Source organism: Kogia breviceps, chromosome 15 (genome assembly GCF_026419965.1).
Source record: "Kogia breviceps isolate mKogBre1 chromosome 15, mKogBre1 haplotype 1, whole genome shotgun sequence".
NCBI lineage: Eukaryota > Metazoa > Chordata > Mammalia > Artiodactyla > Physeteridae > Kogia > Kogia breviceps.
In genome coordinates this window covers 65,094,527-65,120,848 of record NC_081324.1, presented here as the reverse complement: position 1 = coordinate 65,120,848, position 26,322 = coordinate 65,094,527, and the positions used below count along the sequence as shown (strand labels likewise).

The window sequence follows — 26,322 nt, the reverse complement described above, 5'->3', positions numbered from 1 at the left end:
AGGCGGGGAGATTGAGAACAGCTGCCTCCGCCTGGATTCTCCCAGAGCTCGCCTGGCAACCCCCGGCCAAGGTCCTCACACCATCCTGGTAAGAATCTCTTTGAGTGGTCATGTTCGTCACATTCAAGGTTTGTGGGCAGATGAGGGCCAGGGATGGGCAGGGAGTGAGGGGCAGGAGGGACACAGACAGCTTGGCGTTTCTCCAGCCGGGAGCTGCAGGACATGGGCTTATCAGCTTGCCTGGCCCTGGGCCGGCTTCCTCATCCTTCTCCTCTCTGTGGCCCCTTCTACCCCCACCTGCTTTGCCTTCCCCTGGGAAGACTGAGCCCCCTGTCCCAGAGCGGGGGACACATGGAGATTTCTGTGGCTCCCAAGCCACTGGGCAGGCTCATGTCTTTAAAGCAAGGAGGCCAGGGAGGGGCCAGGACTCCAGGATGGAGCATGGAGAGCTGGAAGGGATGGTGGAAAGAGGAGAGGAGAGACCGGGGGCCAGAGAGGGAGCAGAGCTGGGTTGAACCGGGTGCTCTTCATGTCTTTCTGGCTTTCTCCCAATAGGGGTTCCACCAAAAGCAGTGAGAGCGGTGGGGCCTAACCTCGGGGCTGGCAGGCAGCGCAGGAGAGGAGCTCCTTTTCCTCACTGCCTCTTGTCGGTCCTGGGACCGACGTCACCCTTCTTGGCCATCTCCCTTCTGTCCCAAGAGGCTGTTGTGCATCCGGCTGCCTGGGGACGTGTGTAATCAGTGCTGACTCACAGTCCCCTGTGGGCCAGAGCTATGGGGGAAGGTCAGCTGGTGGGCCCAGGGATGCGGGCCCGGGGGACCCCCACCTTCTCCTTGGCCTGTGGGGCTCCCTCCGCTGCTGGGTCTCTCCTCATCCTGCAGGATCCAGCTACCCTAGTCCTGACCTCCCAGCGCTGCAGGGCCATGGCTTCCCTGCTGCAGCCTCAGTCCACCCGACACCTCTAAATTCCTTCCTTGTCCCGGCCCAGCTCCTAGTGGGGCTGAACTCCAGCTCCCTACACTGGGCTGGGTGGTGACTGTGGTGTCTGGTCTGGAGCCTGCCCTTGTGCTGCCTGGGGAAGATGGGAGACGGCCCCCTGCTGGGGCAGCTCCAGTACTGCTCCCCCCCGGGGCCCCGCACTGCTGTGGGCCATGCCCACTTCACCCCTGCATGCTCCTTTGGGGTCCCACATGGGGGGAGGACTCTGCATGTGGGCCCCCAGGGCCTGGAGGGAATACAGAGCTCTTTGTCTCTGGCCTGATGTCTCCCCTCCCCCACCCCGTGGAGTTGCCCACTCGCCAAGTACAGGAGGCCTGTGGGGTAGGTACCAGGGCTGGTGGGCAGTGCTGTACCCTGTGGGAAATGAGCCTTGCCCCCTGTTGGCACAGTCTCGTGCCCAGCCCAGGGGGCCCTGGTGGGGAGGTCAGCAGCCTGCGCTCCTCTCTGGGCTCCCAACCTGCTCCTCCCCAGCTCCTTCCTCAAAGTGCCCAAGCACTGCCCAGACGTGACTGCCAGGTCTCTGGAGGCCTCCTCTAACTACCTGACCACAGACGGACCCTCCCCCCTTCTTTGGTTTCCGGGGGAACCCTGCCCAGGGAGCACCCAGGGGAGATTAGTGTGAGCTTGGTCCCTCCCTTTTGGGCAGGCAGGGCCCCTGAGTCCCAGCCACCCCTTCTCCCAAACCCAGCCGCAGGGCTGGTGCTCAGTGGCCCTGAGGCCCACAGTGCAGAAAGGCTGAGGTGGAGGTGGCATCAGCCTTTATTGTGGGGTCTGCACAGTAGGTGCCGGGCCCCTCCTGCTGAGGGAAGGCTGAGACTCCAGCCTGGACCGACCATCCAGTCTCCAATGAGCCCATCCTCCTTTGTGCACTGGATCCGGGTCCTGGAGGGTAACTCCGCCTCCATCACCCCCTCCCATGTGCTCAGGTGCGTTGCCAGTCAGGAAGCAGGAGCCAGGGCGGGCGGTGGGTCACCTGGTGCAGCAGGCCTGGGGCTCGGGCCCTGGCCCAGCAGCTGCAGAGCCCCAGGTGGAGGCAAGGGCCGTGGCCCCGGCCATGCCACCCTCAGGCTCTGTGTCCAGGCTCTCGTAGATGGTGGGCAGCGAGGTGCTCTGGCTTAGCCGCCGGCGCAGGCCAACCAGCAGGGGCTGGGGCAGGGAGGCCACATCCACGTTGTTGCCCAGGTCCACCCAGGCCAGCACCGGGAACTTGGTGGTATCCTTGATGGTCTCAGTGAGCTCACGGGCGGCAGCCCGCGTCAGCCGGTTGCCATTGAGCAGAAGCTGGGTGAGGCGGGGCAGCGTCCAGAGGCTGGGCAGCAGCCGGTGCAGCAGTTCGTCACTCAGCCCCGTGAAGCTCAGGTCTAGCACTGCCAGCCTGGTGCCCTGGCTGCCCAGGTAGCGCATGATATGCTGCACATCCCGCACCGACAGTGGTATTCCCGATAGGTTCACGGTCTCCCCCGCCGGCAGAGTCTTCTGGAGGTTGCTCTTGAGGCTGCGGGAGGGTCGAGGGTGGGGAGGGACTGAGCAAGGGCCCCACCTGCCTCAGACAGTGACCCCTCCATCAGGGCAGTGCAGGGCAGCAAGGCCCAGGCCCTGCAGATGGCCACTTCCTAGATGAGTGGCCACGGGCAATGCTCTGAATCGCTCTGAGCCTTAGTCCCCTTTGGTTAATAGGCGACCTGGCTGTGAGAATTAGATGCACTTGCGTTAAGGCTCCATGAGCTGTTATAAAAACCCTCTGTGTGCTTGCATCACCACACCTGTTACATCTATTGTCTCTTATTTTTATGCCAACTCAGTGGGGTGGGAATGATTATCCTATTCTGCAGAGGAGCAAACGGGTGCTTGGAGGGGTGACATGACCCATCCACGGTCACACACCACTAAGGGGGAGCCAGGTCTCCAAATCGGGGTGTTCTGACCCCTGAGCCCATGTTTTTTTTCCACGTGCCTCCTCTAAGGTTGACCCTTTTGGAATAAGGATAGATGTGCGAACAGGCCCAGGGTAAGCAAGAGGGCCATGTTGGGGGATGTGGGTGGGATCTGCCCTAGGGGAGGGCTCCCTGTGTTCTAAGCTGGGAGGGAGGTTTAGAGACTGAAGAGGGTCCCCCACTGCCCCCAGAACCCCCTTTAGTTCTCTCCTGTCATTTGAACATGGGCCTGCCTGGGGGCTGACAGCAGTGGGAAAACCTCCAGGGCCCTCACCTGCCAAGGCAGGGAACAACCCCATGGGCTCCAGGCTCAGCATGGGCCACCAGGCCTGAGGGAGGGGGCAGGAGGCTGGGGGGCAAGCAGGGGAGAGCACCAGGCCCCAGGTGCCAGTGGCCTGTTCCCAGGCTGAGTCTGTGGCCACGAGGTTGTGATGGAATGACTAAGGGGGGCCCCGTTGCAGAGTGAGCTGCTGGGCTGGCCTTGGAGGCCTCAGCTTCAGGCAGCCTGGCAAAGAGTCCCCAAAGGGCTTCAGGAAGCAGGGCAATGTGGCCTTGGGCAAGACACTCTGCCTCCCCTGGCCTCAGTTTCCTTCCCTGGAAAATGGGAATCATGACCCAGACTCCACCTCCCTCCCAGCCTGTCCTGGGGACTCTGCTGACTCCAGCTGAGGCCCCCAGGGGGGCCAGGCCCTGTGACAGGCAGGGCGTTGAGGGACAGGCAGATGGCAGGAGGCAGTCACATGGAGAGGAGCTGGCCTTGGGGAGCATCCGCCTCCATTGCCACCGGCCAGTGACGGGCTGTGATGCAGCCAAGGGTGAGGGCCTGCAGGGTGGAATTTCAGGCCCCAGCTCTTGCTGACAGAGGCCTGGGAAGGGACCCCCAGGGGCCAGGAGGCTGGGCTGTGTCTGGGCTCCCTTACCAGCTTTGGGTCTTCCTTCGGGGCAGGCTGGACCCCTGATGCTGCTTGGAGTGAGGGGTGAGGTGGTAGATGAGCTGTCGGCAGGTCTTGTCCGAGGACTTCCAGAGCTCATAGTCCTGCGGGGGCAGCGCTGTCAGGGGAGGCGGAGCCCTGTGCGCCCCCGGGCCTTGGGGACCCAAGTGTGTGCATGCGCACAGCCATTCATCACGGATCACTGAGCCGCCCACTGGCTTTCCCCCTCCACTCCCGCCCCACTGCCCCGTGGCCTGGCACAGAGCCAGGGGAGGCTGCCCACTGGAAGCTGGACAGGCTGGTCCGAGGCCCGTGGTGCCTGGCGGGAGGAAGCCCAGACAATGGGCCCTTGTTCCCTGTCCTCAGGCCCTGGGCCAGAGTCTCGGGCTATCAGCCGCTGGCTCCCTGTCTACCCTCGGTGCCCCCCTGGGACTCACCACAGGGGGAGGCAGGACCAGGCCTCTCCAGGGAGCCCTGCTCCACTGACGCCACCCCCCAGGGAATAGGAACAAGCCAGGTCAGCACGCTCTTCTTCCTCTCACTCTCCATGCGAGACCGCACTCGTGGGGCCTGGGTCTGGGCTGCCAGCGGGGAGGGTTACCACTTTCCAGCACCACCACCTGGCTCTCTCTGGCTCCTAAGTGGGCCCTTGCAGAGGCCCAGCTCGGGCAGGATGCAGGGTGGACTGCTTTCCACAAGCTGGCTCTAAGCACGCTCCACCACCCAGCACATTCTTTTATCCAGTCCCTCTGTTAACAGCGGGCACACACAGTGGCAGCAAGCCCCAGGGGTCACCGTGATGGCTCTAGGCTAGCCTCAGAGACCCCTCAGTGACAAGTGCACCTGGACGTGGCAGTTCAGAGCTGGCAGAGCTGAGAGTGGGCATTCCTGTTTCACACGGGGGCTCACTGTGACAAAGGGCCGGGGGCTGGGGGCCAGCCACAGGCTGTGTCAGGAGTGCGGCACCTTCCATGCTTATGGCAGGACGTCCGCAGGTGCCAACATAGCAGGTGGGGACAGGTGTTCTGGGCAGACACGGTGGCAGGAAGGGAGTCGAGGCTGCAGGTGCAGCTCAACACGAGGAGGGATTTGCTTGTGGCTTGAGTTGCTGTCGGACGCAGTGGGAACATGTGGACATGTGAGGTTCCAGCCAAGGGCGCTCTCTTCTGGCTCTGGGACTCAGGGGCTGGGAGCCTGGTTCCATCAGTGGATTATTTGTCAGAATGTCCTGTATCCTGAAGGGTCCCCATACGACTACTGCCTGGGTCGCAGGGCCTGGCGCACAGTTCTGAAATTCAGGAAACGGGTCTAGGGAATTCCCTGGTGGTCCAGTGGTTAGGGCTCCGTGCTTCCACTGCAGGCGGCACAGGTTTAATCCCTGGTCGGGGAACTAAAAGACTGGATGCTGTGCTGCACGGCCAAAAAAAAAAAAAAAAAAGAGGAAATGGGTCTACCCAACAGATGACTTTCTAGGGCTGGGAAAGCAGAGTTCCCATGTGCTCCAGCTGCTGGCCAGCCTCATACACTGAAACTGGCATCAGGTCCCAGAGAGAGACAGTAACCCGCCTAAGGCCACGCAGCAGACCAGGTGAGGGCCCAGATCCTAGCTCCCAGCTCTGGGCTCTTCTGGCCTGTCAACCACACTACCCAGCCTGGGCCCCATGCCTCACCGACTTGGGGCACTGCAGGTCCCGGGCCAGGTTCACAAGCAGGTCATGGGAGATGGGGTCCACCAGATTAAGGAAGGCCACATTCCTGTAGAGGATGTCTGTGAGGAGGGTCCCCTCGAGGCCCAGGTCCTGCAGGTAGTGAGAGTGGAGTGAGCCAGGGGTCGAGGCCTCCCTCCCTTAGCCCCCATCCAAGCCAGCCAGAGGCTCTCACATCCGTTCCCCTCTCTCCATTCCCCCTCTGAGGCTTGCTGGAGCCCTCCTCACAGTGGCAATGAGCCAACCGTCCGGGGCAGGTGGACCCTTTGGATGAGCAGAGGGTCGATGCATTGGGGGCCTCAGGGAGGTGGTAAGTGGGTCTGGGAACCCTTAGACTGGTTCCCTGGAGGTGAAACATTCTGCTGAGACCCCCTGGCTCCCCTGGGATTGGGCTTGTCTGGGGGATTCTCTGGGGGCTCCTTGATGATCCCCAAATGCCCCTGCCCTCCTCATTCCCTTTGGGCCCCCTGCCTCTAACCACCTATCCCCAAGCTCTCCTGAGCTATGGCCGCCACCTCTTTGCTGACGGGTCCAGACCCTTCCTGTCAGGGTGGAACTCTCTCTCTTTCAGCTCATACGACCCAAAGGCAACTCAGACTGGGTGTGTCTCGCCTCCTGTGCCCCAGCTTAGTAAAGGGTGCCACCATCCCATCTTCCCAGGCACTTGGGCCAGAGCCCAGGAATCACCCCGCACTCTTCCCTCATCCCTCCTCTGCCCAGCTCTCCCCACCCCAACCCACTGCTCAAGGAGCTTCAGGCCTCATCCCTTCACAGCCTCCTCCCGGGGCTCCCGGCCTCCTGATACCCTTCCAGTCCACCCTAATGCTGCCAGAGCCAACTCTATGAAACACACACTTGACCCCTTAACCCCTTCAGTGGAAACCAAATGCTCTCAAGTTGTGTGATGGCAGAGACTCGCACACAGCCTGCAGTCTCAGAACTCCCCATGGCCTGGCCTTCACACCCTCTCTCGCCCACCAGCCTTCCTGTCCAGCCTCCAAGCCTCCCACCCCTCACACAGATCCCACCATCAGGTCTCTGGCCTGCCCTGGCCTTCCTGCCTTCACCCCTTGGCCTCTTCCTCCTGTTATTCCCATAGGCCTGGTGTGGTGCCTTTTAAGGGGTCTGTTTAGAGGCCATATGCCGACAAGCTGATGGGACAGCCACAGCCAGGAGGGGACTCGAGACCCCATGTAGGCCCTCCCCAAGCCAGAGAGTAACATGTTCTGTGTATAAGCCCAGGGCACAGGAGGCCAGGCCAGAATGACCAAGGTCCATAACTGCAGAGTCCCCGAAGGTTATGGGGCAGGACAGGCCCCTCACTGGGCCTCAAATTCCAACCTTTGGGACACCAGTGGGCAACCTAGCTCGTTCCCCAGCTAAAATTTCCAGCTGGTGCCTTGGGCTGCAGACGCCATGCTGGACAGAGATCGTGCCTCTGAATAGTCTCTGGCTGATTTGTGCTGCTCTGTTGTTTGCATTTTAAACACGGCTCAAGTTGGAGATGACAGCTAGGAAGGATCCAGTAGAAGGGAAGGATGGCTGGTGGGCCTGGGCTGACCCAGTGAGGGTCCCAGACCGAAGCCTGCCTTCTGCTGATGTGGACAGCTTCTCTTAAAGGGCCAGCCCCACCTTTCCAGCCTGCTGAGCCCAGAGAAAGGAAACCCAGTGCAGCAGGAGGAGCAGAGCTGGGAGACTGGAGGGTGAGCTCTGGCCTTGGCTGGCCCCCAGTTTGCTCTGTGGCCCTAGGCTCACTGCTTTTCTCCAAGCCTCAGTTTCCCAATCATCCACCTGCAGGTCAAAGACCACCGGCATAGCTGATTTCGCCTTACAGGATGGGGCAGATTGTGGTGGCAGCTGCTGCAGGGTATAGGGATGTGGGCAGAGAGAGGAGTGGCTTGCTCAGTGGTGATGCTGGGATCAGAACCCATGTCTCTTAAGGCAACCCAGGGCTAGGGATATGGGACTCAGGAACCTGGTGTATGTGGAACCAGAGGCCCCGCCCATCGTGATGTGATGTTGTGATGTACAGATGCCAGGTGTGTGTACTCAATGGGCGAGAGCTGCCTGTTAGGAGGATGGGCATTGTGTGCTGTGGCTTTGTCTGAGCTGACGTGGAGAGGTTGCACCCACTGACCAGCTGGGCTGTCGCTTCCCCAGGTCCTTGCTCCGGGGTCCAGTGCAGCGCCTCCCTTCACCCTGGAGGGGGGAACCATCCTCTTCCCATTGCCCCTCAATACAAGATGATTCACCTCCACCTGCCCTCTTCCCAGCCGCCCTCCTTTCTTGGCAGGGCCTGAATGTGGACTCATAGCTCCAGGCTTGGGAGCACCCTCAACACCCACAACTGACCTCAAACCCCAGAGACGCGTACAGTCATGGGACCCCCTCCACACTCACAGTCCCCCCTACCCCACAACTCTAGCTGACTGCCTTCCCTCCCTCGCCCTCTGGCCCAGACAAGACCCCCACCCCCTGAAGCCAGTCATCCCCTCCCCTCGGAACCCGCCCGGCCCGCGCGCCCGAGGCCAGCTCCGCATCTCCTTCCGGACCCTCCTCGGCCTCCAGCCCCGGCCGGCTGGCCGGCTGCTTGGCTGCTTCTCTCACCTGGCGCAGGAGGCGCAGCAGCTGCCGGGCGCGCTCCGGCCGCCGCTCGCGGAGCGTGGACTGGATCTCGCGGAGCCAGCGCACCCGGCGCTCATAGGGCGCCGGCCCGCACCCCGCCGCCGCCCCAGCCTCCGAGCCCGCTTCGGTCCCGGCCCGCCGGCCCAGCCGCGCCCCCATGGCCGCCGCGCGGCGGGCGCCGAGCCGGCAGGAGGCAGGGCCGCTTGCGCCCCGCCCCTGGCCCCGCCCGGGATGCTCCGGATGGGGAGCGCGGGATCCAAGGCTGCGCGCCCTAGCCTGGCCGAAGGGGAGGAAGGGAGGAGGGTTCCTGCTGGGGGTCCCGGAGCTCCCACACTCGGCTTGGGGGTGTTGCTGGAGGAGGCCCTCGTCCGCGCTAGACCTGGCTCGAGCCCTGTCGCCAGGAATTGGAGCCGCCGCGACGAGGTGGCGCTCGGCACCTTTAAAGGCTCCGGGCCCCCGTGCTGATAGTGGAACAGTCGCTTTGGCGGGGCAAAGAGCACTGGACTTGGAGTCAGGGCGGGGTGGGTGGGGGTTCCGCTGCCGTTTGCCAGCTTTAGACAGTGCCAGCGCCTGCTTTCAGAATCTCCCCCGCCCCAACCGCAGCGAGCAGTTGTAGCATCTGACCTGTCCACCCTGCATGGACACTTCTGAGTTGACAAATGTTTATCACCCCTCCCTGCTTGGCTGGGGGCAGACTTGGGCAGGCCGGCCTCCTCTGCCAGCCACCTGGGAGATAAATGGGATGGGGCATGCTGGTTAACCATCTCAGCCTGGCTCTGGTCAGTCTGGCAGCAGGCCAGCCACACCTGCCCCTGCTTCAGTCTTCCCTGTGACAGAAGTGGGGAAAGTGTGTGGGGTGGGGGCTGGCTACTCCAGGGACCAGGTTTGAGCCAGGAACCCACTAGCTGAAGGGTTCTTTGTTGGAGGCTTGCTGCCCCTTATAGCACCCCCCACCCAGCTCTGGGCCCCTCACATTCCCAGGGTAGGGGGCATTTGGGGCACTAGGCTCCAGACCCTGACCTCCACAGCAAGAAGGGTGTGTCCAGCCTGGGAGGACAGTGTAGCTGGGCACGGGTGCAGGGGGTTGAGCATGGACAGTGATAGGGGGAGGGGAGGCTGTCCGAGGGCCTGTGGTAAGTGAGGGCAGAGTTAGTCTCCTTTTTCTGAGTTAAGAATTGCACCCCCCCAGGACTGTGTCCAAGACAGAGTGCTGGGCTCTGTGGTGCCCTAGGGCTGAGCCCCTGAGACAAGGCAGAGGGCCTGACTGCCCACTGAACCCCAGCCCTTGTTGTTGCCTGCTTGGGTGCCCCCATTGGGCCTGTTCCTGAGGCCTTCCTATCCTGGACCCCCTTCTTTCCTGCCATCTGCGACTGGACCCAGACACCTCCCTTCACTGCTATGTAGCCAGCTTTGTCCTGGGGCCACCTTGGCACCACAGGTTTCCTCCCTGGCAAACCTGCATGACTGCCCGGCCTGCCTTCCTCCGGGGCCAAGGTGCTGCTGTCACTAAACTGGGCCAGAGACTTCAGCAGCAGCCCCATTGCCCCAGGAGCCTCGCAGAACCCTACCCAGAGCTGGCAGGCTGGTAAGACCTCCCCCGCCCCAATCTCAGGGCTGGAGCCAGAGCTGGGATGATTCCCAGATCATGACCATATCCTTCCAGAGGCTGAGCCAGGTCTGGATATTGTCCCCTCAAAAGCGAGAAGGCTGAGGTGGGGGGGGGCGGGGGCGAGGGGGAGGCAAGGGAGGGCTGAGCCTGGATGTCATGAAGGGGGACCATCAGGCAGTGGCAGAGGGGGTATGCCCAGAACTTGGAGTCCCATGGAAAGTGGAGAACTGCTCCCCAGCCCCACCCCTCACCCCCTGCCCCACCCTCTGTGTCCTTGGCTGAGAGATTCCTGGAGAACATTTTCCAGGAAAGGAGGGAGGGGGTGGCATCTGGGCCCAAATCCCTGCATGGGCCTCCCTCAGCCTCCTTTGGGGGGTGACGAGGTTGACTCTTTCTGGCCTAAACTGATTGAGACAGGGGACCCCAGGGACAGAGCTGTGCCCTCGGGAGTGGGAGCATTGTTCCTCCACTGGCTGGCCTCCATGTATGCTTAACTAAAGCCTGCTGGCCCCTCTCCCTGGAGTTGCCCTGGGCAGCTGAGCTGTGTTTGGGGAGACCCCGTGGGTGGGAGGCTGTGGTGTTGCCCTCTCAGCCCCCAGGGCTGATGTGGAGGTTCAGGGGTTATTGGGGCAGCCTTACCATGCCTGAGAGCCAGCGAGCTGGGAGGTTGGGGAGCCAGAGAGTCAGGTGGATGGACCCCAGGCCCTGCTGGGGGCATCTTGGGCCCCAAGTGGGAACTTCCAGGAGACAAGTAGCACTGACAGCTGGTGGCCCAGGTGGAATGACAGGGAAGCCTGTCATGACAGGGTCCTGATGACACAGCCAGTGGAGTGGAGGGCTGTGGCTGGTGCTGCAGCTGGACCTGTCCCACCTTCGGGTGTCTTCTCTACCCACCCAGTGGGATATTTCAAGCCCAGGAGGAGGAAGGGCAGCCCAGGGCTGACAGTACCTCAGCAAGGAGCCAGGTGCCACTGAGCCTCCTGGCAGCCACTGCAAAGAAGGATGCAGGATGGATTCGGAACTCACAAGGAGGAAGGAAGCAGACAGACAGTCTATGGAGACAGGTTCCCCAGGATCTGGCTCTAAGAAATAGGTTGTGAGCTTCCTGCAGGGCTAGGAGTCACCATGGGGGTCATAGGTATAGGCTCAGGCCCCAGCTCCTAATCCCCTGGACCTGCCCCCTTTTGGGGTATATAAACATGGGCAAGGTAGTTAGTTAGTGGTATTAGTTTTCTGTGGCTGTCATAACAAATTACCACACACTTGGTAATGGCTTAAAACGACAGAAATGTATTCTCTCCCAGTTCTGGAGGCCAGAAGTCTGAAATCAAGGTGTTGGCGGGGCTGTGCTCTCTGAAGGTGCTAGGGAATCATCTTTCTTTGCCTGTTGCTAGCTTCTGGCGATGGCCAGCAGTCCTCGGCCTTCCTTGGCTTGTAGCTGCTTCACTGCAATCTCTGCCTCCATGGCCACAAGGCCTCCTTCACTGTGTCTGTGTGTCTCCCTTCTTACAGGGAGCCTACCTTATTGAATTTAGAGCCTACCTTAACCCAGGATGATCTCATCTTAACTAATGACTTCTGCAAAGACTCTATGTCCAAATAGGGCCCCATTCAGAGCTCCCAGATGGATGTGGATTTGGGGGGAAACTATTCAGCCCACTACAGTAGCTTCTGCAAAACTGTTTCCTCCTCTGTAAAATGGGGAAAATAGAATGCCCATCTGGCAAAGGTGTAGGATTAGACGCAGCAAGGAAAGCGTCCCGCACACATGCACGTGGCATGTGTAGGCTCTAATCAATCTTCCGTGCCTTCATGCCGAATCCACCCGGCCACCTGACAGCCATTATACTTACATTTAGTGATGATCAGTGGGCCCTGTGGATACTTGAGACAAAGACGCAGGAGGTTAAAGGAACAGCAGAGGTGGGGAGCTGTGATGGGGGTCCCAGACACTGCAGGAGCCGAGGAAGACGTCAGACCAGGAGACAGAGGGGGGCTTCAATCAGGAGGTGGTGGCATTGAGGTTGGGGCCTGATGGAAGAGCCCCAGCAGTAGCAGTGGGTGAATCACACAGAGGAAGGGGCGGGCCCCAGCTGACATGAATTTATCTGGAGGGTCACGTGAACCTTTGAAGGGTTTTTCAGCGGGGAAGGGATGTGCTCAGAGCGCTGAGGATGCGGTAGTAGAGCGGCTGGGGACCCTGTGAAGTTGCCAGGTGAGAGGGGGCGGTGTGGGGGGCTGGGGGTCAGGTGTGGCGAGTGGGAGGGGGTGTAGAGGTAGGGGCTGCTGTCCAGGGCTAGGGCCTGTCTAACGTGGCCAGTGGAGGTCTGGGAGGGTAGCTGCCTAGCTCAGGTTCCAGCTTGTTGGTTAACCCAAGACGTCTGAAACATCAGCCAACAGGATGTTTCAGTGAAGGGGGCCAAAGAGATGCTGAAAAAGGGGGTGGGGGCAGGGCTTCTACAAGCCCAGGCAGGCTGAGCAGGGTGTGCAATGGAGAGTGTGGGGCAGTTTTGGCATTAGCAGAACTGCGCGTTCACTTAGCCGTGTGCAGGGTAACGGGGTAGGCGATGGCAACCGTGGACAGGTGGGCTTGGGCGTTGCACCCCCTCCCCCCGCCGCCACCTGGAGATAGGAGTATGTCGGCTCTCCGGGAGACCAAGCCGCGTGCTGGGCTGGGGGCTGGGGGCTGGGGTGTGGACGAAACACAGCCTTCCTCCCACCCCCCACCCCCGGAGCTCCCAGACACCGCAGATAATTATGAGGTGATGTGATAAATGCTACCTATGCAGGGAGCCATAGGCAGGGAGGATGGGGCGGCCAGGAGGAGGCACTTATGACCTCTGAGCTGCTCATCCAGGAGGGAGAGGCAGCTGAAGGCCCGGGTGCTGGACCATGAGGTCATGGTGCTCACAGCAGCCTGTGCATGGCCATCTCAGTGCATCTGCCCAACAACTATTTTAATGATCCCTGCTCTCCAGATAGAAAACTGAAGGCAGGAAGAGGAGACCCTGGGCCATCAGGGCTGGGATTGAACTTGAACCTAGGGACTGTAGAGCCCATGCCCTTGGTTGTGCTGCCTCTGAGTTTGGGAATTAGACTTGGTCCACCAGATGCCAGACTGGCTCTGTTGCCGGAAGTTCCCAGGTGTTAACAAGCTGCTAGCCCTGGAGGCCCATGTACTTGCCTGAGCTCCAGCCTCTGTCCTCACATCAAAGGTGGGTGCTGAGATGGTGAACCGCTACAAGGGCGCCAGGGAGTGTCTGGGGCGCAGGGGGCTCTCTGCCTATGCCTGCAATTGGCCAGAGCTCACTTCCCACCACCACTGGGCCTACCAGCCCCTTCACCAAGCACGAGTTCTCCTTCCATCCCTTCAGTGTGGTCTGTGTGGCTCTGAGAGGTGGTAGCCAAATAGCCATAGGGTGTGGGGAGCCCTGCTCTGTGGCCTCTGACAGTGGGCAGGGTGTTAGGCCAGGTCCCCCTGAAGCAGGTGCAGAAGGCATTCCAAGAAGGGAAATCGGGGCTTGACATTGGGAAGAACCTGCCAACCAACCAGTCTCACTGTCCTTAGAGATAGTGAGTTCCCTGTCAGGGCAGGTGTGCAAGCCGACCTTTCTGGGGTGATGGAGATGGGAGCTCAGAGGCCAAACATTTTGAGATTCTGTGGTCCTCAAGTTGATGAAGATGAACTTTTGTTCAGCCAACTGACCAGATGTCTCCTTGGTGCAGATACCAGGGGACACAAAATGTCTTGGATAATATTAGGTTTCCTGACTTCCGGTGGGCCCTGAGATCCTGGCCTAGCAGTTCCGGAGGATGGGTTAGGTGCTGCTTGCGTCTGGACCTGCCTGCCTGGCTCACTCACTGTGAGGCTCCCAACTGCATTTTGGGATGTTGTGTCTTTTTCTGGCCGAGTCGCGTGGCTTGTGGGATCCCAGTTCCCCACCAGGTATTGAACCCAGGCCCCAGCAGTGAAAGCCTGGAATCCTAACCACTAGGCCACCAGGGAACCCCCAGGATCTTGTGTCTCTACCAGCCAGAAGTGGCCCATCTGGGGCACAGGCTCACCTGGCACTTCCAGGGACTCAGACATAGCCACTCCCAGGACCTGACAGCAGGGTGGGGCACCACTGGCAGCAAGTGGTTTGCAGGTCCTTCCCTGTTTCCTGGGTTGCTGTCCTGCCAGGTAGCTTTGGGTAAGTCCTTTTTCCACTTAGGCTGAGGTTTCCTGTGCCAGGAGCACCCTGCTTGCCCCACCAGTGCTTTGTTTTTCCAGGCATAGAAGTGGGGCAGACCTGAGCCTGTTAGAGCAGGACAGTGGCCTCCAAGGCCTCTGTGGGCCCATTTCTCAGAGGGGGGGATGGGCCAGGTGCCTGCCTCCCTGCCCACTGGTCCAGGGCCTGAGCCTCCTGTCTGGCCAAGGCCCCCAAACTCTCTAGGTCGCTGGTGCCAGCACGGCAGGGGTGATTAGCAGATGAAAGGCTTCGGGATGGTGGGGTGGGGCCCCCGGGCTGCCTTGGCAGCTCCCCTGGCTGGAGGCCAGCCCGACCCAGGGGAGCTCCTCCAGGAGCAGGGACACAGAGACCCAAGCTCAGGCAGCCCCCAGCCAGCACCCCATCAACACTCCCTTCTTCCCATGGCCCCTGCCCTCTGCCTGACTCCCGGAATGGCTGAGGAGCTGATGGTCACCCACCCACCAGGGTCTTAATGAGTGAGCTGGGGTTAATGGGTTACCCAGCCCGGTGGCACATTCACCAGCCTCCCCAGGCTCTCAAAGTCCAGATGGCCTGGCCTTCAGGGTCTGAGCTCAGCCACTTCCTCTTCCAGCTTTGATGCCTCAGGGCTCGGGAAGGGTCAGGGCGGTCAAGAGTCTCCCTTGTACCCTCACTGCTGCAGAGATGCCCCAGGCTCAAATTGTTCCCTCTGCCTGGCTGGCCTCCACAGTCCAATCCCAGTGCTGTCTGGATCCCCCCCAGAGTTTCCGCCCCTCCCTGGGGGTCCTGGGCTCCTCTTCCTCCTTGGTTGACTATACTATCCCATCTTCAGTCTGGCTGGGGGCTCCTTGAGAGAAGAATCTGAATGGGCCAGGATCAGATGGGAGAGTGATTGAATGAGTGAATGATGGATGAATACATGTAAGCAGCAGGCTGCGTGTGGACCTCAGAAGAATGGGCAGGCTTGGGCCTGCCAGCCCTGTGGGGGCACCCACCCCATCCTGTTGGGCTGGAGCAGGTGGCGGGGCGTGAGCAGATGGCCCCATCCTCCGTCAGCCTGCCTCCTCAACCCCGGAAAGTTGAGGGATGAGGAAAGGCTCCCTGGGTCATGTGACTCTTTTCTGTCCTGGTGATGGTGACCAGGGTCCTTGGAGTGACAGCCTGTGGACATCTGCAGCCCCGGGGGTCGGGGAGAGGGCATCCCCTGACCAGGAACTCTAGAGAAAACGTCAGGCTTCTCAGGCCTGGTGGGGCCTCTGATGCTCACACACCCACCCCTGTTGGTGGAGGCATCTGGCTGTGCCCCAGCACTGTGGGACCCCTCTTTGGATACTGTACGTGGCCAGGGGTTCTCCTCCTCCCAGAGGACCCTTGACCTAACTGGCCTCTGCCTGAAACCCAGCCTCATGTAGCCCTACCGAAGCCCTCAAAGCTCAGGTCTCTTATGCAGGGTTTGGGACCCCACTGGGCTTGAAGAGGCTACCTGCTGTCCCAGGTCACACAGCCCCAGGGACAGGACCAGGAACCAGTCCTCTTCCCACCTGGAAAGGTTCCTGTGCCTTTAAAGCCTCCCCCCACTCAGGCCAGCAGGGGGAGGGAGGGGAGGAGCTGGGCACTAGGGACTCTGCTCCGTGCTGGAGTACAGAAGGAGGACCAGCCTTGCAGCCAGGTGAGCTGGGGCAGGATGGGCGTCTGGCTGTACCCCAGTGCTATGTGACCCTGAAGCTCAGCTCACCATCTCTGAGCTGCTGGACATCGTAGGACTGGGGAGCTCAGGCTTGGGGCCTCTCAGGGGCATCTGGAGGACTGGGTTCCAGCCCCAGCTCTGTTATGTCCTGGCTGTGCTCTGGAGGAGTCCCCCGTCCTCTCTGAGCCTCAGTTTATACACCTGCGTCATGGGAGTGAGCTGCCCTTCAGGGTGATGAGGGTGGGGCTTGTGTGGACGGATCCTGCAGAGGGGTTGCATGGATGGGCAGAGCCTTAGGCCCTTGGTCTGACTGGGCCTGGGCTGGGAGCCTCTGTTTCTTTTCCAGTAAGTGGGTTTGAGGCTGCCTGACAAGGCTTTCTGGCTGACTCTGCTACAGTTGTGGGGTGGGTGGAGGAGGGCGGACAAGTGGGCTTCTTGGATTGAGAGGGAGGAGGACAGTGTAGAGAAACTGAGGCGCAGAAGGATAGGGCAGCCTGGGGTGGTGGTGGGGTCACTGGGGTGGCAGGTCTGGAGTGGAGGCGAGTGGTGATGGGGGCTGAGGCGCTGAGTCCTCGGGCCACATCTGCTCCTCTGGGGCTCTGGTTTGCTCTCATGGTGGGGGTGGGGCATGGCCAGTACAAGGGGTGATTGCACAACTCCAGGGGGCACCCGCCCCCTTGTGGTCATTGCAGGCATGTATAGCTATTTCGACAGGTTTCTGGCAGAGAGTGGTTATGAGGTCTTGGGGAAGGAAACTATTTCTAATGCTCAACCCTGTTCCACCAGGGTGGGCAGCAAGGGAGACAGATCCCAAATCCGGTCTGGGTCATGGTAAGCTTCCTGCCCAGAGCTGTGTTCTCATACCTAGGGGACATCACTCCTCACTGTGGGCATTGGTGGTAAGGAAGGTGAAGGGGTGCCTACCTGTCCATCCATGTGCCTCCAGGGCCAAGTCGCTTCTACCTAAGCCTCGGCTTCCAGCCTGTGAATGGGTTTGGGGCTGTGCCCAGTTTTGCCCCTGTGACTCTGGGGTTGGAGGATTAACAGAGAAACCCCCCTCTGTCTGCTCTGTCTCACTCTTCTTCATGCTCTCTTCTCTGCTGTGTCCTGGAACATGCTCACTCAGCCTAGATTCAGCATGTGTGTGTGTGTGTGTGTGTGTGTGTGTGTGTGTGTGTGTGTGTGTGTGTATTGGGAGGGGGTGGTGCTGATGGCAGGATCAGTATCTCTGGCTTGGTGAGGCTTGCATATTCCTGGGGGCAGAGAACTCACCACCTTTTGTGCCTAGGACAGGAGCCATGGGGTCTGGAGGAGACCTCCAGCCCAGACCCACTGCCCCCAGGTCCCCTCTCTGCATGTGGGTATGGGAGCTGACTGGGACAGAATGTGACACACTTGATATGTGAGAAAGGGCTTTCTTTGTTCTGTACGTCATGCCTCAGTTGACATGGCCTTTGAGACACCTTCGCTCTTGTCTCCCTTCCGTAGAAGCTGCAGCTGCTGCTAGGCTTCCTCCAACTTGCCTCAGCCCAGCGTTTTCCTGTTGAGGTCACCTGTGGGGTCTGAGTCATCCTCTGCCCACACTTCTTACTTTCCTGCCACTTCTGCCATGTCTCTTGCCATCCCAGGCAGGGAGAAAACCGTTGAGCAGGCTCAGGCATTGAGACAGAGCCCTGTGGCTCTCCACTGCAGACCCCTCCCAGCCGACTGAGCTGCAATGCAGCCATTCAGGCAGGACCAAATACCCTGATGTTCCTGGCTGATGTCCAGTCCTCGGAGACAGGTCTTGGGCTTTGGTCCCTGGATCCTGCCTTGTCCATCTTCTTAGTTACTCTGATCTGCAGGGAAGGGGATGGTGTCTAGAGAAAGAGCTGTCATGGCACCCCCATCCCAGGATCATGCTGGTTGAGGATTTCATGGTAGTGCATTGGGTCAGTTCCATGCCAAGCCCGCCCAAGGGCAGTTGAGTGATAGGACCAGGCCTGTTCTGGCTGTGTGACCCAGGGCAGGCAGCAATGTCTGGTCAGCCTCCACATCTCCTTCTACCTATCAAATGATGCAGCCTTGCGGGGTTATTGCAGATTAGATGTCACAGATGGGGGCTATGGGGGCTCCTGGGCAGCTTCGGCACAGTGAGCTGGGGAGTGGGGGAGGGAGGCATGACTCGGGAAGTGGCTGATCCTTCTCCTTGGCTGATGAAAGCCAAAGGGGGATGGGGCAGTGTCCAAGTTCCCTGGGGTGGGTCTGCAGCTGCTTCTGACTCTGGACTCCTTGCTAGGCTGGTCAGGGACATGCAGCAACTTGGGGCAGGTATGGGCTAGCCAGGTGTGCTCTGGTGGGCTGTGTGACCTTGGACCCGCTCTGGCCGTCTCTGGGCCCTGCCTTTCCAGGCTGTTTAGGTGGTTCCTTGGGCCTGGGGCACTAATGTTCCTGGATAGGTGGTGGAACCTTCCCGACTTGAAGCTCTGGGCCGTGCTCCAGGGAGGTACCCTTGCCGTCCAGCTGTGGGGTGTGGTGAGCCTCTCAGGTCTGGGTTCTGCTCTGGTGCTGGTGACACCCCTGCTCCACGGCCTCGGAAACCATCTCTGGGACACCATGTCTGGCCCTGGAGTTCAGATACTCTGAACAAGGACAGGGCAAGCCTGTGGGGGACACCCACCCTTCGGAGGGGCCTGAGTCCGGGAGGAGGGATGCCTTGCCTCTGTCGCCACACCTTGCCTTCCCCATTGGGGCCACACCCCTTGCCTGCTGCCACCATCCAGGGGACCCCAAGGGTCACTGCTGACAGCACCTCCCACCTCCAGGACCCTCCCAGGGCTGCGTGAACTTTAGTCACCTGGCAGTAGGCCGAGTCCCTGTGCCTCCTTGTTGCTGTGACATGACAGCAGCCTCCGGCCATCCTCCCTGCCAGGCCAAACCTCTCTTCGAGGACCGCCTGCTCTCTACCTACTCTGACGTACACAGGGATTCTAGGTGCCCCCCGTGCAGGCCTCTCCCCCACCACCCCTCCCACCCCCACACCCCCACCCCCTGGACTAGGTGAGCATGTGAGTTCCTCCGGCCCCTCCTGCTCCTTTCCTGCCTCTGCTCCTCCTGGAAGGAGCCCACCCCCACCCCAGATCCCAGCCCAGCTCTGAGGCCCCCTGAGGAGCTCTCCCCAGGCCAGGCCGCAGGCGTGGCTCTGGGCGGCTCCTGGGAGTGGGGGGGCCTGGCCTACACTGGCCAAAACTTTCCCAGGCAGACAAATCTGCCTCTTCCTCCCTAGCCAGTGTCCCAGTCCAGAGCTGTCTTCTGAGGAACAGGGGCTGTGCTGGGCCCCCGCTGCCCCCAGGCCTCAGGTAAGCCCACCGGGATCAGGAGGAGCAGGGTCGCTGTTGGAGGTCAAGCACCCGCTCTCTGGCCTCAGTTTCCCTTCCTGACACTGATTTGGGTGAGAGCCAGTCCTCTGGGCTTGGACGTTGTTTTAGTGAAGCTGAGAAAAACGTGTGTGGGGGATGGGAAACGGAAACACGGTCACCCGGCAGGGTGTCTTCCGCAGGGCTGGGATGGCTGCCTATGGGGGGCTGAGTCAGGCCTCCCTACTGCCCTGCCCAGGGAGAAGGGGACAGGTCAGTGCGGCCCATACCTCCACCCACTCCCTGGCAGACTGAGCCTCGCAGGGTACCCCCTGCCCTTTGGGGAGTCCACTTGGGCCCTTGGGTGGAAGGATACACAGGCAGATGTTTGGGGGGACTGGAGCGTGGACCTCAGGAGGTCTTGGCTGGCTCATCTAGGGGCCTGAGGGTGGAGAGGAGGACCCGTAGTTGTGGTGGTGGGGTCTCAGCTGATGGTCCCAAGCCCAGGAGAAATGAGGCCATGCCCCCAAGCTGCCCAGCGTGGCCTGACCCAGTGGACAGGACTGGGGGGCCTCCTTGATGGGTGGGGCTGTGCCTGTGCTGGGGAGGGGGACACCGGCCCCTGTCCTGCCCCGCCCACCCCGCCGCATATGATGGGAAAGTTCTAGGTCTGGAATAGATGCCTCAGGTTGCCGGGCCCAGCTCCTGAGGTCCCGCAGACCTCCCAGCACAGCTGCCTCCATCAGGAACCCTTAACCCTGACCTGGCCCCCTGCCAGGGCCCGAGGTATGCCCTGAGAGCTGTCAGGCCTGGCAGAGGGCATGGACTTCTCTCAGGGCAGCGGTGGTGGCAGGACCTGGCTGGCTCTTTGGAGAGAGCCTTGCCTTCTGATTGCTTTTCCGAGGACTGAAGAGCAGGCAATGCTGGTGGGGGATGGGAGGGTGTCCAGCGAGAAACGGTGGTGCCTAGATTCGGTCAAGGTGGTGAAGACAGAGAGGAGGGCTGGCTTGGACCCTGCTGGGGGTATGGGGTGGTAGTCTGCTGTGTGACTGCCCCCTGAGCCTGAGGGGAAGAAAGCCCTTCTGTGCTGGGGTCTGGATGCCCCCACATTGGGTGGGACTCCATTCCTAGACCAGCTCTAGGAGACCCTGTGAATAGGGACAGGGTAGCCAGAGGGGTCCCAGCCCTGGGCTCTCCATCAGACATCGCCCTTTAGAGGGAACTGAGTCCGGGAGAGGGGGCACCCTGCCTCTGTCACCTCTCCTCCCCTGTTGGGGTCACACCCCTCGCCTGCTGCCATTGCCACGGGGACCCCAAGGGTTACTTCCATCCCTCCCTCACATCCTGGCAGGAAGTCAACAGGGAAATAAATGGTGAGTGGAGGCTGACCGGCTCCCCTCTGCCATACACAGGCCTCCAGGCACCCCCAAAATAGCCACCAACACTTACCTAACACTTCACGCTTTCCAACCCACTTCATCTTCACAGTACTCCCAGCAGGCCCTTCTGTCATTCCACTGGACAGATAGTCAGATGGTCAGTGACTTGCCCAAGGTCCCACGCAGGTGAGATGGGGCACGCTGGCCCCAGAGCCTGCGCTCCATCCCCTCGGCTGGCACACTGGCCCTCACCCCTTGATCACGTGACAGCTCCCTGCCCTGCTCTGTGCAACCCCCTTGCTGCGCAAGGGAGAAGTGCACTGTGGGGCTGTGGGGATGGAATATTCACCAACATGGGAGTGGCTGACAGAGTTCACCAGAGGCAGAGACACCTCACATTGCTCCCCGGAGGGCCGGGCCCAGCTCGCTTCAGAGACACCTGCTCCATTTTCAGGAGAACGAGCCGACTGCGTGGTCCGGGAGTCTCCCTGGAGCAGATTCTGTGGCCACAGGCTCCTGCAGAGCGTGAAGGAGACCCCAGTTATTTCTCCGGCCTGTTCAGCCAAAACCATCTTTTGTGGCCTCCTCCCCGGGAGGCTCAGGGCTCCCACCCACCGAGGAAGGTAGGCTCTGGTCCTGCGGTGGCTCATCTGATGATTTCAGGAGACTGTGGGTGCCCCCTTTGAGGGCACAACAAAAGCTGAACCCCACGCTGTGTGGCAGGTCACTCTGGGGACCCAAGGACAGTGCCGGGAAGGAATCAGGCCAGGCCTGTGCCTCCAGGGGTGACCTGCTTGGTGGTGGAGGGCTCTGCCACTGTGAGGAGACAGACAAGGTCCTGCAGGCTCAGGGGCTCCTCTCCAGAAGTGAAATCCGGGGTGCTCCCTGCTGGAGATGGGGTCCTTACTGAGAGGGGGCCCCGAGGATAAGCAGGAGGATTTGTGGGGGCAGAGGTAGGACCAGGAGCTTCTGGCAGAGGGAGTGGCCTGAGCAAAAGTCTGGGGGCTGTGTGGCCCATGCATTCTGGGGGCCGGAAGGAGACACAAGGACATATGTCTGAGGCTCGACTTTGTGCTGTGCCCTGCGGGACAAGGATGTGCCCAAGGCCAGGTCAGCAGTGGTCGCCTGACCTTCTACCCTCCATTCCCCCATGCCCGCAGAGCCATGAAGAAGCGATCCATGCTGCTGGCCCTGGTGGCCGTGGTCCTCATGCTCCTTATCATTGGCCTTTGCATCTGGCTGCCTGAGACCTTCAAGCCCCACAGCCACGTGTACCCCAGAGCTGCCGTGGCCGCGGATGCCAAGCGCTGTTCAGAGATCGGGAGGTGAGTGGGGCAGGGTGTGGGGACGCAGGCCCTGGAAGACAGCCACTATAAGTGGACCTGGGCAAGACCCTCGCCTCTCTGGGACTCAGTTTCCCCACTGGTAAATGGGCTGCCTGGATGAGGGGTGTTCGGTGTGCGTGGAGATGCCTATCCTGTCCTTGGACCTTCTCAGCAGCTTCTGGTCAGGGGAGAAGGGGACACTGGCCCCTAGAGCAGGGTGTGGGTCTCCCAATGTCCAACTGAGCCCTTTTCTCAGTTCAAGGGTGTCTGTCTCTTCAGATAAACTCTGCTGTTTTATTTTTAGACCCCTAGCTCACATGTACAAAGATCAGTTCTCACTTAAAAACTTAAACAGAAAAAAGATGTTATTAATAAAAAGTAACCATTTCCCCCTTTTTTCCAATTATAAAAGTCATGTACATCTGTTTGCTTGAAAAAGAGGAACATTTAAACCCATTGGTTTTAGAATGCAAAAGTTTTTTACATTAAAAAATCAAAAACTATGGGCTCTTCTCCATCCTCCTTTGGGCAGAGTGGCCAGGCGGTGGGGAGGCGTGTGGAGGGGTGCGCATCTCAGAGAGTAGAGAGCCTGCCAGCTCTCACTCCCGGCACGTGCCACTGGCAGGGATGCGTTGCTGGACGGCGGCTCAGCGGTGGATGCTGCCATCGCAGCCCTGCTGTGCGTGGGGCTCATGAACGCACACAGCATGGGCATCGGGGGTGGCCTGTTTCTCACCATCTACAACAGCACCACACGTGAGTGGCTGGCAGGGTGGGAGGTGAATGGCGGGGCTGCCAGCCTCAGGCTGCACTTGGGCTGGACTGGCAGAACTGGGCAACTCCTAGGTTCACACAAGTGAGGGGCTGGTGTTGGTCCGGACTGCCCACGTGCTTCTCCTTCCAGGAAAGGCTGAGGTCATCAACGCCCGAGAGGTGGCCCCTCAGCTGGCCTCTGCCGGCATGTTCAACAGCTCAGAGCAGTCAGAGGAAGGTGAGTGCAGGCTCGGTGTGGGTGTAGGGGCAGGACGAGCTGCTGGAAGGCATGAGCACCCCCCCCCATGTTCCCCCCACCCCATCTGGGGCTGGGAGTGGCTCTGGCAGTACCCTCCCATCCCTTCCTGGCCCCACAAAACCCTCCATAATGATTGGTCAAGCCCATCATCACAGAGGGTAAAGAGAGCTTCTGTTATTTCTGCTCAGGCCTCTCCAGGGCCACCTGGAGCTAGAACACGGAGAGAGTGATTACTATTACAACAGCTTGCATGTGCTGGGGGTCCTGGGGCCAGCACTCTGCTCAGCCCTTTTCACCGATGAGCCCCTTGAATCCTCCCTGTACGCTTGGCAGGGGGGCGTGGTGTTGATTCCCATTTTACAGGTGGAGATGCTGAGGCCCAGAGAGGTCATGTAAACTGATTAAGGTCACACAGCTGGATGGCGGTAAGGCTGGAATTGAACCCAGGCTATCTAAACCCTGGGTTTTTAAAGGGCATCCAAGTCATTCATTCGTTCGTTCATTTGTTCAACTGTGGGGATAGCTCTCTAGAGTATGGGAAGGAGTCTCTTTTTTTCTAACCTGTCCTTAAGCCAAGAAGGAAATCCCTGCAACTCCCCAGGCAACCAAGGGAAATCAATGGCCACCAGGGGGCGCCCCTGCAAGGACCCCAGTGGATTGCAGGATGAGGTTGGAGGGAAGGAGGGGTGGGGATTAAAGGCCATAGTGGGTCTGAACCCCTCCTGCAGGCTCTGCAGGACCCCTCCTGCATGTGGAACCCTGGGTAGGGTACTGAGAGCAGCCATTTTGGAATTCCCTCCAACACAGTCTTTGAATTTTTACCCATTGGGAAACTCAGTGTAGAAATGAAATCATTCAGAGTGTGAGATTATGGGAATCTTACAGACTTAGCATCTTTGGATGTTTGGAATTCACATATTTAACTAGGGCTTGTTGGGCACCTCCTACAGCGTCAGGGGCTGTTCCCTAAGCCAGTAGAAACAAAGGTAACAGGTGAGATGCACATTCCAGGTGGAGCAGGGAGAGATAGCACACATGGGTGTGCCACGTGCCACAGCACTGACTGGGAAGCAGAGGTGGGAAGGGTTGGAGGGCTTGTGGGTTCACCAGGTGCCCTGGTCAGGGCATGTGAGCAAAGACCCAGAGGCTGGGGTTGGGGGCAGCCATGGGGGTGTCTGGGGGAAAGAGGAGGACACAGGGTCAGGTAGAACCGGCCAGGTCATGTTGGACCTCATGTGTCATCATGTCTGAGTGAGGTAAAGGTGTTTCCTGAGTCGGAGGGGAGACCTGGGTGGATCTGGCCACTTTCTGATGGGACCCCCTCGGACTGCTGTGAAAGAGGGGGAGCGAGTTACCTGCCCGTCAGGTGGCCCAGCAGGATGTCATGGTGATAACCAGGGAGAGATGAAGTTGGTGGCTGGTGGCTGGGCCGAGCACACTTGGAGGGCAGAGCTGCAGATTTGCTGAGGGGTTGGGTGTGACGCTCACCCGTGAGTCTTGGGTGAGTTGGCGTCTCAGGTCTGCACTTGGAAGGACAGGGTGGTGCTTAGAGAGACCGGCAAGGTGTTAAGTTTGAGAAGCCTTTTTCAAGTGGGCAGGTGCATCCTCAGATCTGGCCATCAGGGGAGCAGGCCAAAGAGTCAGTTTGGGAGTTGTCAGCATGTAATGGACCCTGCAGCCTGACATGGAGGAGGGCACCAAGAGTTGGTGCAGACAGAGGAGAGGGCAGGGAGATGCAGAAGTGACACAGGAAGAGAGAGTGATGGGCCAGGTAAGATGAGAAAGAGACCCCGCACTGGCAGTGTGGGGGTCACTGGTGACCTTGGTGAGAGTGTGGCATGAGAGCCTGATGGACCAAGGTCAGGGCAACACTTATTTAAGAGGCAGGAATTGTGTGCTGGGTGTCAAACCTTTTGGAATGTGCCAATGTCGTAACAACCCGGCTCTTGGAACCTCATGCCCCACTTCAGGGTGGGAGAGGCAGCTCGAGAGCTGCAGCCGCCAAGCCTGGGAGTGCCCCCCTACCCCGCATCTCAGGGGTGAAAGCAGGAGGGTGCCTGGGAGCCGAGGCTGTGGCTGAAACTTTCTGGGTCAGTGCTGGCTTTAGGGTGCGGCAGGGGCAGTGAGGCCTAATGGGGAACCAAGGTCCAGGGCTCTGTTTCCAGGAGAATCATGGCTCCTCAAAGGACAGTGCTGGGAAACAAAACTCTTTATGGTCAGATGGGGAAACAGAGACCCAGAGAGGGGACAGGGCAGGGGTTTGGGCTCAGGTCCCAGTTGGGCCAATGGAAGAGAGGAAGAGAGCCCCTTGCGTTGGGACCAGCCCAGCCTTGAGAGTGGCCTGGGCCTGCGCCGGGGGCTTTGGCAGGTTTTGGAGGAACACTTGAGTCTTATGGGATGAGGGGCCTCGTGGCCCAGGAGGCTCAAACTGAGAGATGGTGAGGTCTGGCTTCCTTATACTCTCGCTGTGCAACCGTGGGCCTGGCGCAGGATTTCAGACACGGTGGCACTTGCGGAGACAGGCTTCCAGGCCTGGGACAGCGGGACCCAGCACACGTGCTACCGCTCCTCCCTCTTGTGCCCTCATCAGACAGCCGAGCTGAGCCACACTCATGCCTGCTGAGTCCAGAGGTGACCTCAAAAATCTATGTCCTTCCTGAGCCTCACTGGTCCCACCTGCGATGTGCCTGGAACATCCCCCATGTGGAGCCACTATCTGTGTCCCTCTCCTTCGCAGGTGGGCTGTCGGTGGCGGTTCCAGGCGAGATCCGCGGCTATGAGCTGGCACACCAGCGGCACGGGCGTCTGCCCTGGGCTCGCCTCTTCCAGCCCAGCATCCAGCTGGCCCGCCAGGGCTTCCCCGTGGGGAAGAGCTTGGCGGGAGCCCTGCAGAGAAGCCAGGCTGCCATCCAGCGGCACCCTGAGCTGTGGTACGTCTACGGTCCCTACTGGTGGGCGTGAGCGGGTGGCACTTTCAGGAACCTGCACTGAACGAGGGACCAAAGCCCTGCCCGTTCTGAGCCTGGGGGTGGGGTCCCAGCCCCACCTGGGCTGGATTCTGTGGACAGGGGCACCCCATCCTTTGTTCTCTTGTGTGAGTGTGAGGGGGGTGGCTGAGTCCACCCCACCTGCCTGCCTCATGGGAGCCCCCTCTGCCCCAGCGAGGTGTTCTGCCGGGATGGGAAGGTGCTGCGGGAGGGGGACCGAGTGACCATGCCTCGGCTGGCCGACACCTACGAGACGCTGGCCTTGGAGGGCGCTCAGGCTTTCTACAACGGGAGCCTCACAGCCCAGATTGTCAAGGACATCCAGGAGGCCGGTGAGCGGGTGACCTCAGGGGCCTGGGGCCAGGAACTCCACAGCGGGAACACTGAGCCTGGGGTCCTTGGGTCCTACCTGGCCTGGACACTTGGCCCTCAGGGAGTGTCTGGCAGGGGAGGGTCACAGAGGTGTCTGCAGTTAACGACAGGCCACACGGATCCACAGCTCCTGGTTAAGTCAAAGCTGAGAGAAACCCTGCAGTCCAGGAGAGAAAACCCTGGTGGGGGGAATGAAGGTGTAGGCAGGA

General features: G+C 60.2%; 2 protein-coding genes across 9 annotated transcripts in view; one reads left to right on the top strand and one right to left on the bottom strand.

Annotated features, from left to right (window-relative positions):
- Positions 1-26,322, top strand: part of GGT1 (gamma-glutamyltransferase 1) — a 31,537-nt gene continuing 5,215 nt past the window's right edge. The window contains exons 1-7 of one of the 8 annotated variants that reach the window (XM_067014622.1): positions 1-88; positions 20,872-21,040; positions 21,578-21,742; positions 22,368-22,498; positions 22,647-22,733; positions 25,492-25,684; positions 25,916-26,073. In XM_067014622.1, the coding sequence (XP_066870723.1) occupies positions 21,582-21,742; positions 22,368-22,498; positions 22,647-22,733; positions 25,492-25,684; positions 25,916-26,073 (730 nt within the window). In that variant the 5' untranslated portion in view covers positions 1-88; positions 20,872-21,040; positions 21,578-21,581. Of the gene's footprint in view, positions 89-15,628; positions 15,686-18,959; positions 19,042-20,871; positions 21,041-21,577; positions 21,743-22,367; positions 22,499-22,646; positions 22,734-25,359; positions 25,386-25,491; positions 25,685-25,915; positions 26,074-26,322 lie in introns of those variants that run through there. The other 7 variants (XM_059040145.2, XM_067014625.1, XM_067014620.1 and 4 more) reach the window with 7 other exon arrangements.
- On the bottom strand, positions 1,741-8,355 carry LRRC75B (leucine rich repeat containing 75B). Its single transcript, XM_059040166.2, has 4 exons — positions 8,179-8,355; positions 5,536-5,664; positions 3,854-3,969; positions 1,741-2,494 (listed from the first exon to the last, which is right to left on the bottom strand). Exons 1-4 carry the CDS (start codon positions 8,353-8,355, stop codon positions 1,969-1,971), a joined length of 948 nt encoding a protein of 315 aa, XP_058896149.1. The 3' UTR covers positions 1,741-1,968.

Bases quoted from the DNA above. Each gene is read 5' to 3' on its own strand.
- LRRC75B (XM_059040166.2), bottom strand. From the start codon at position 8,355: ATGGGGGCGCGGCTGGGCCGGCGGGCCGGGACCGAAGCGGGCTCGGAG. The intron at 5,665-8,178 runs GTGAGAGAAGCA...CACTACCTGCAG, and splicing joins TGCTGCGCCTCCTGCGCCAG to GACCTGGGCCTCGAGGGGAC. The intron at 2,495-3,853 runs GTAAGGGAGCCC...ACCCTCCCGCAG, and splicing joins CGAAGGAAGACCCAAAGCTG to CCTCAAGAGCAACCTCCAGA.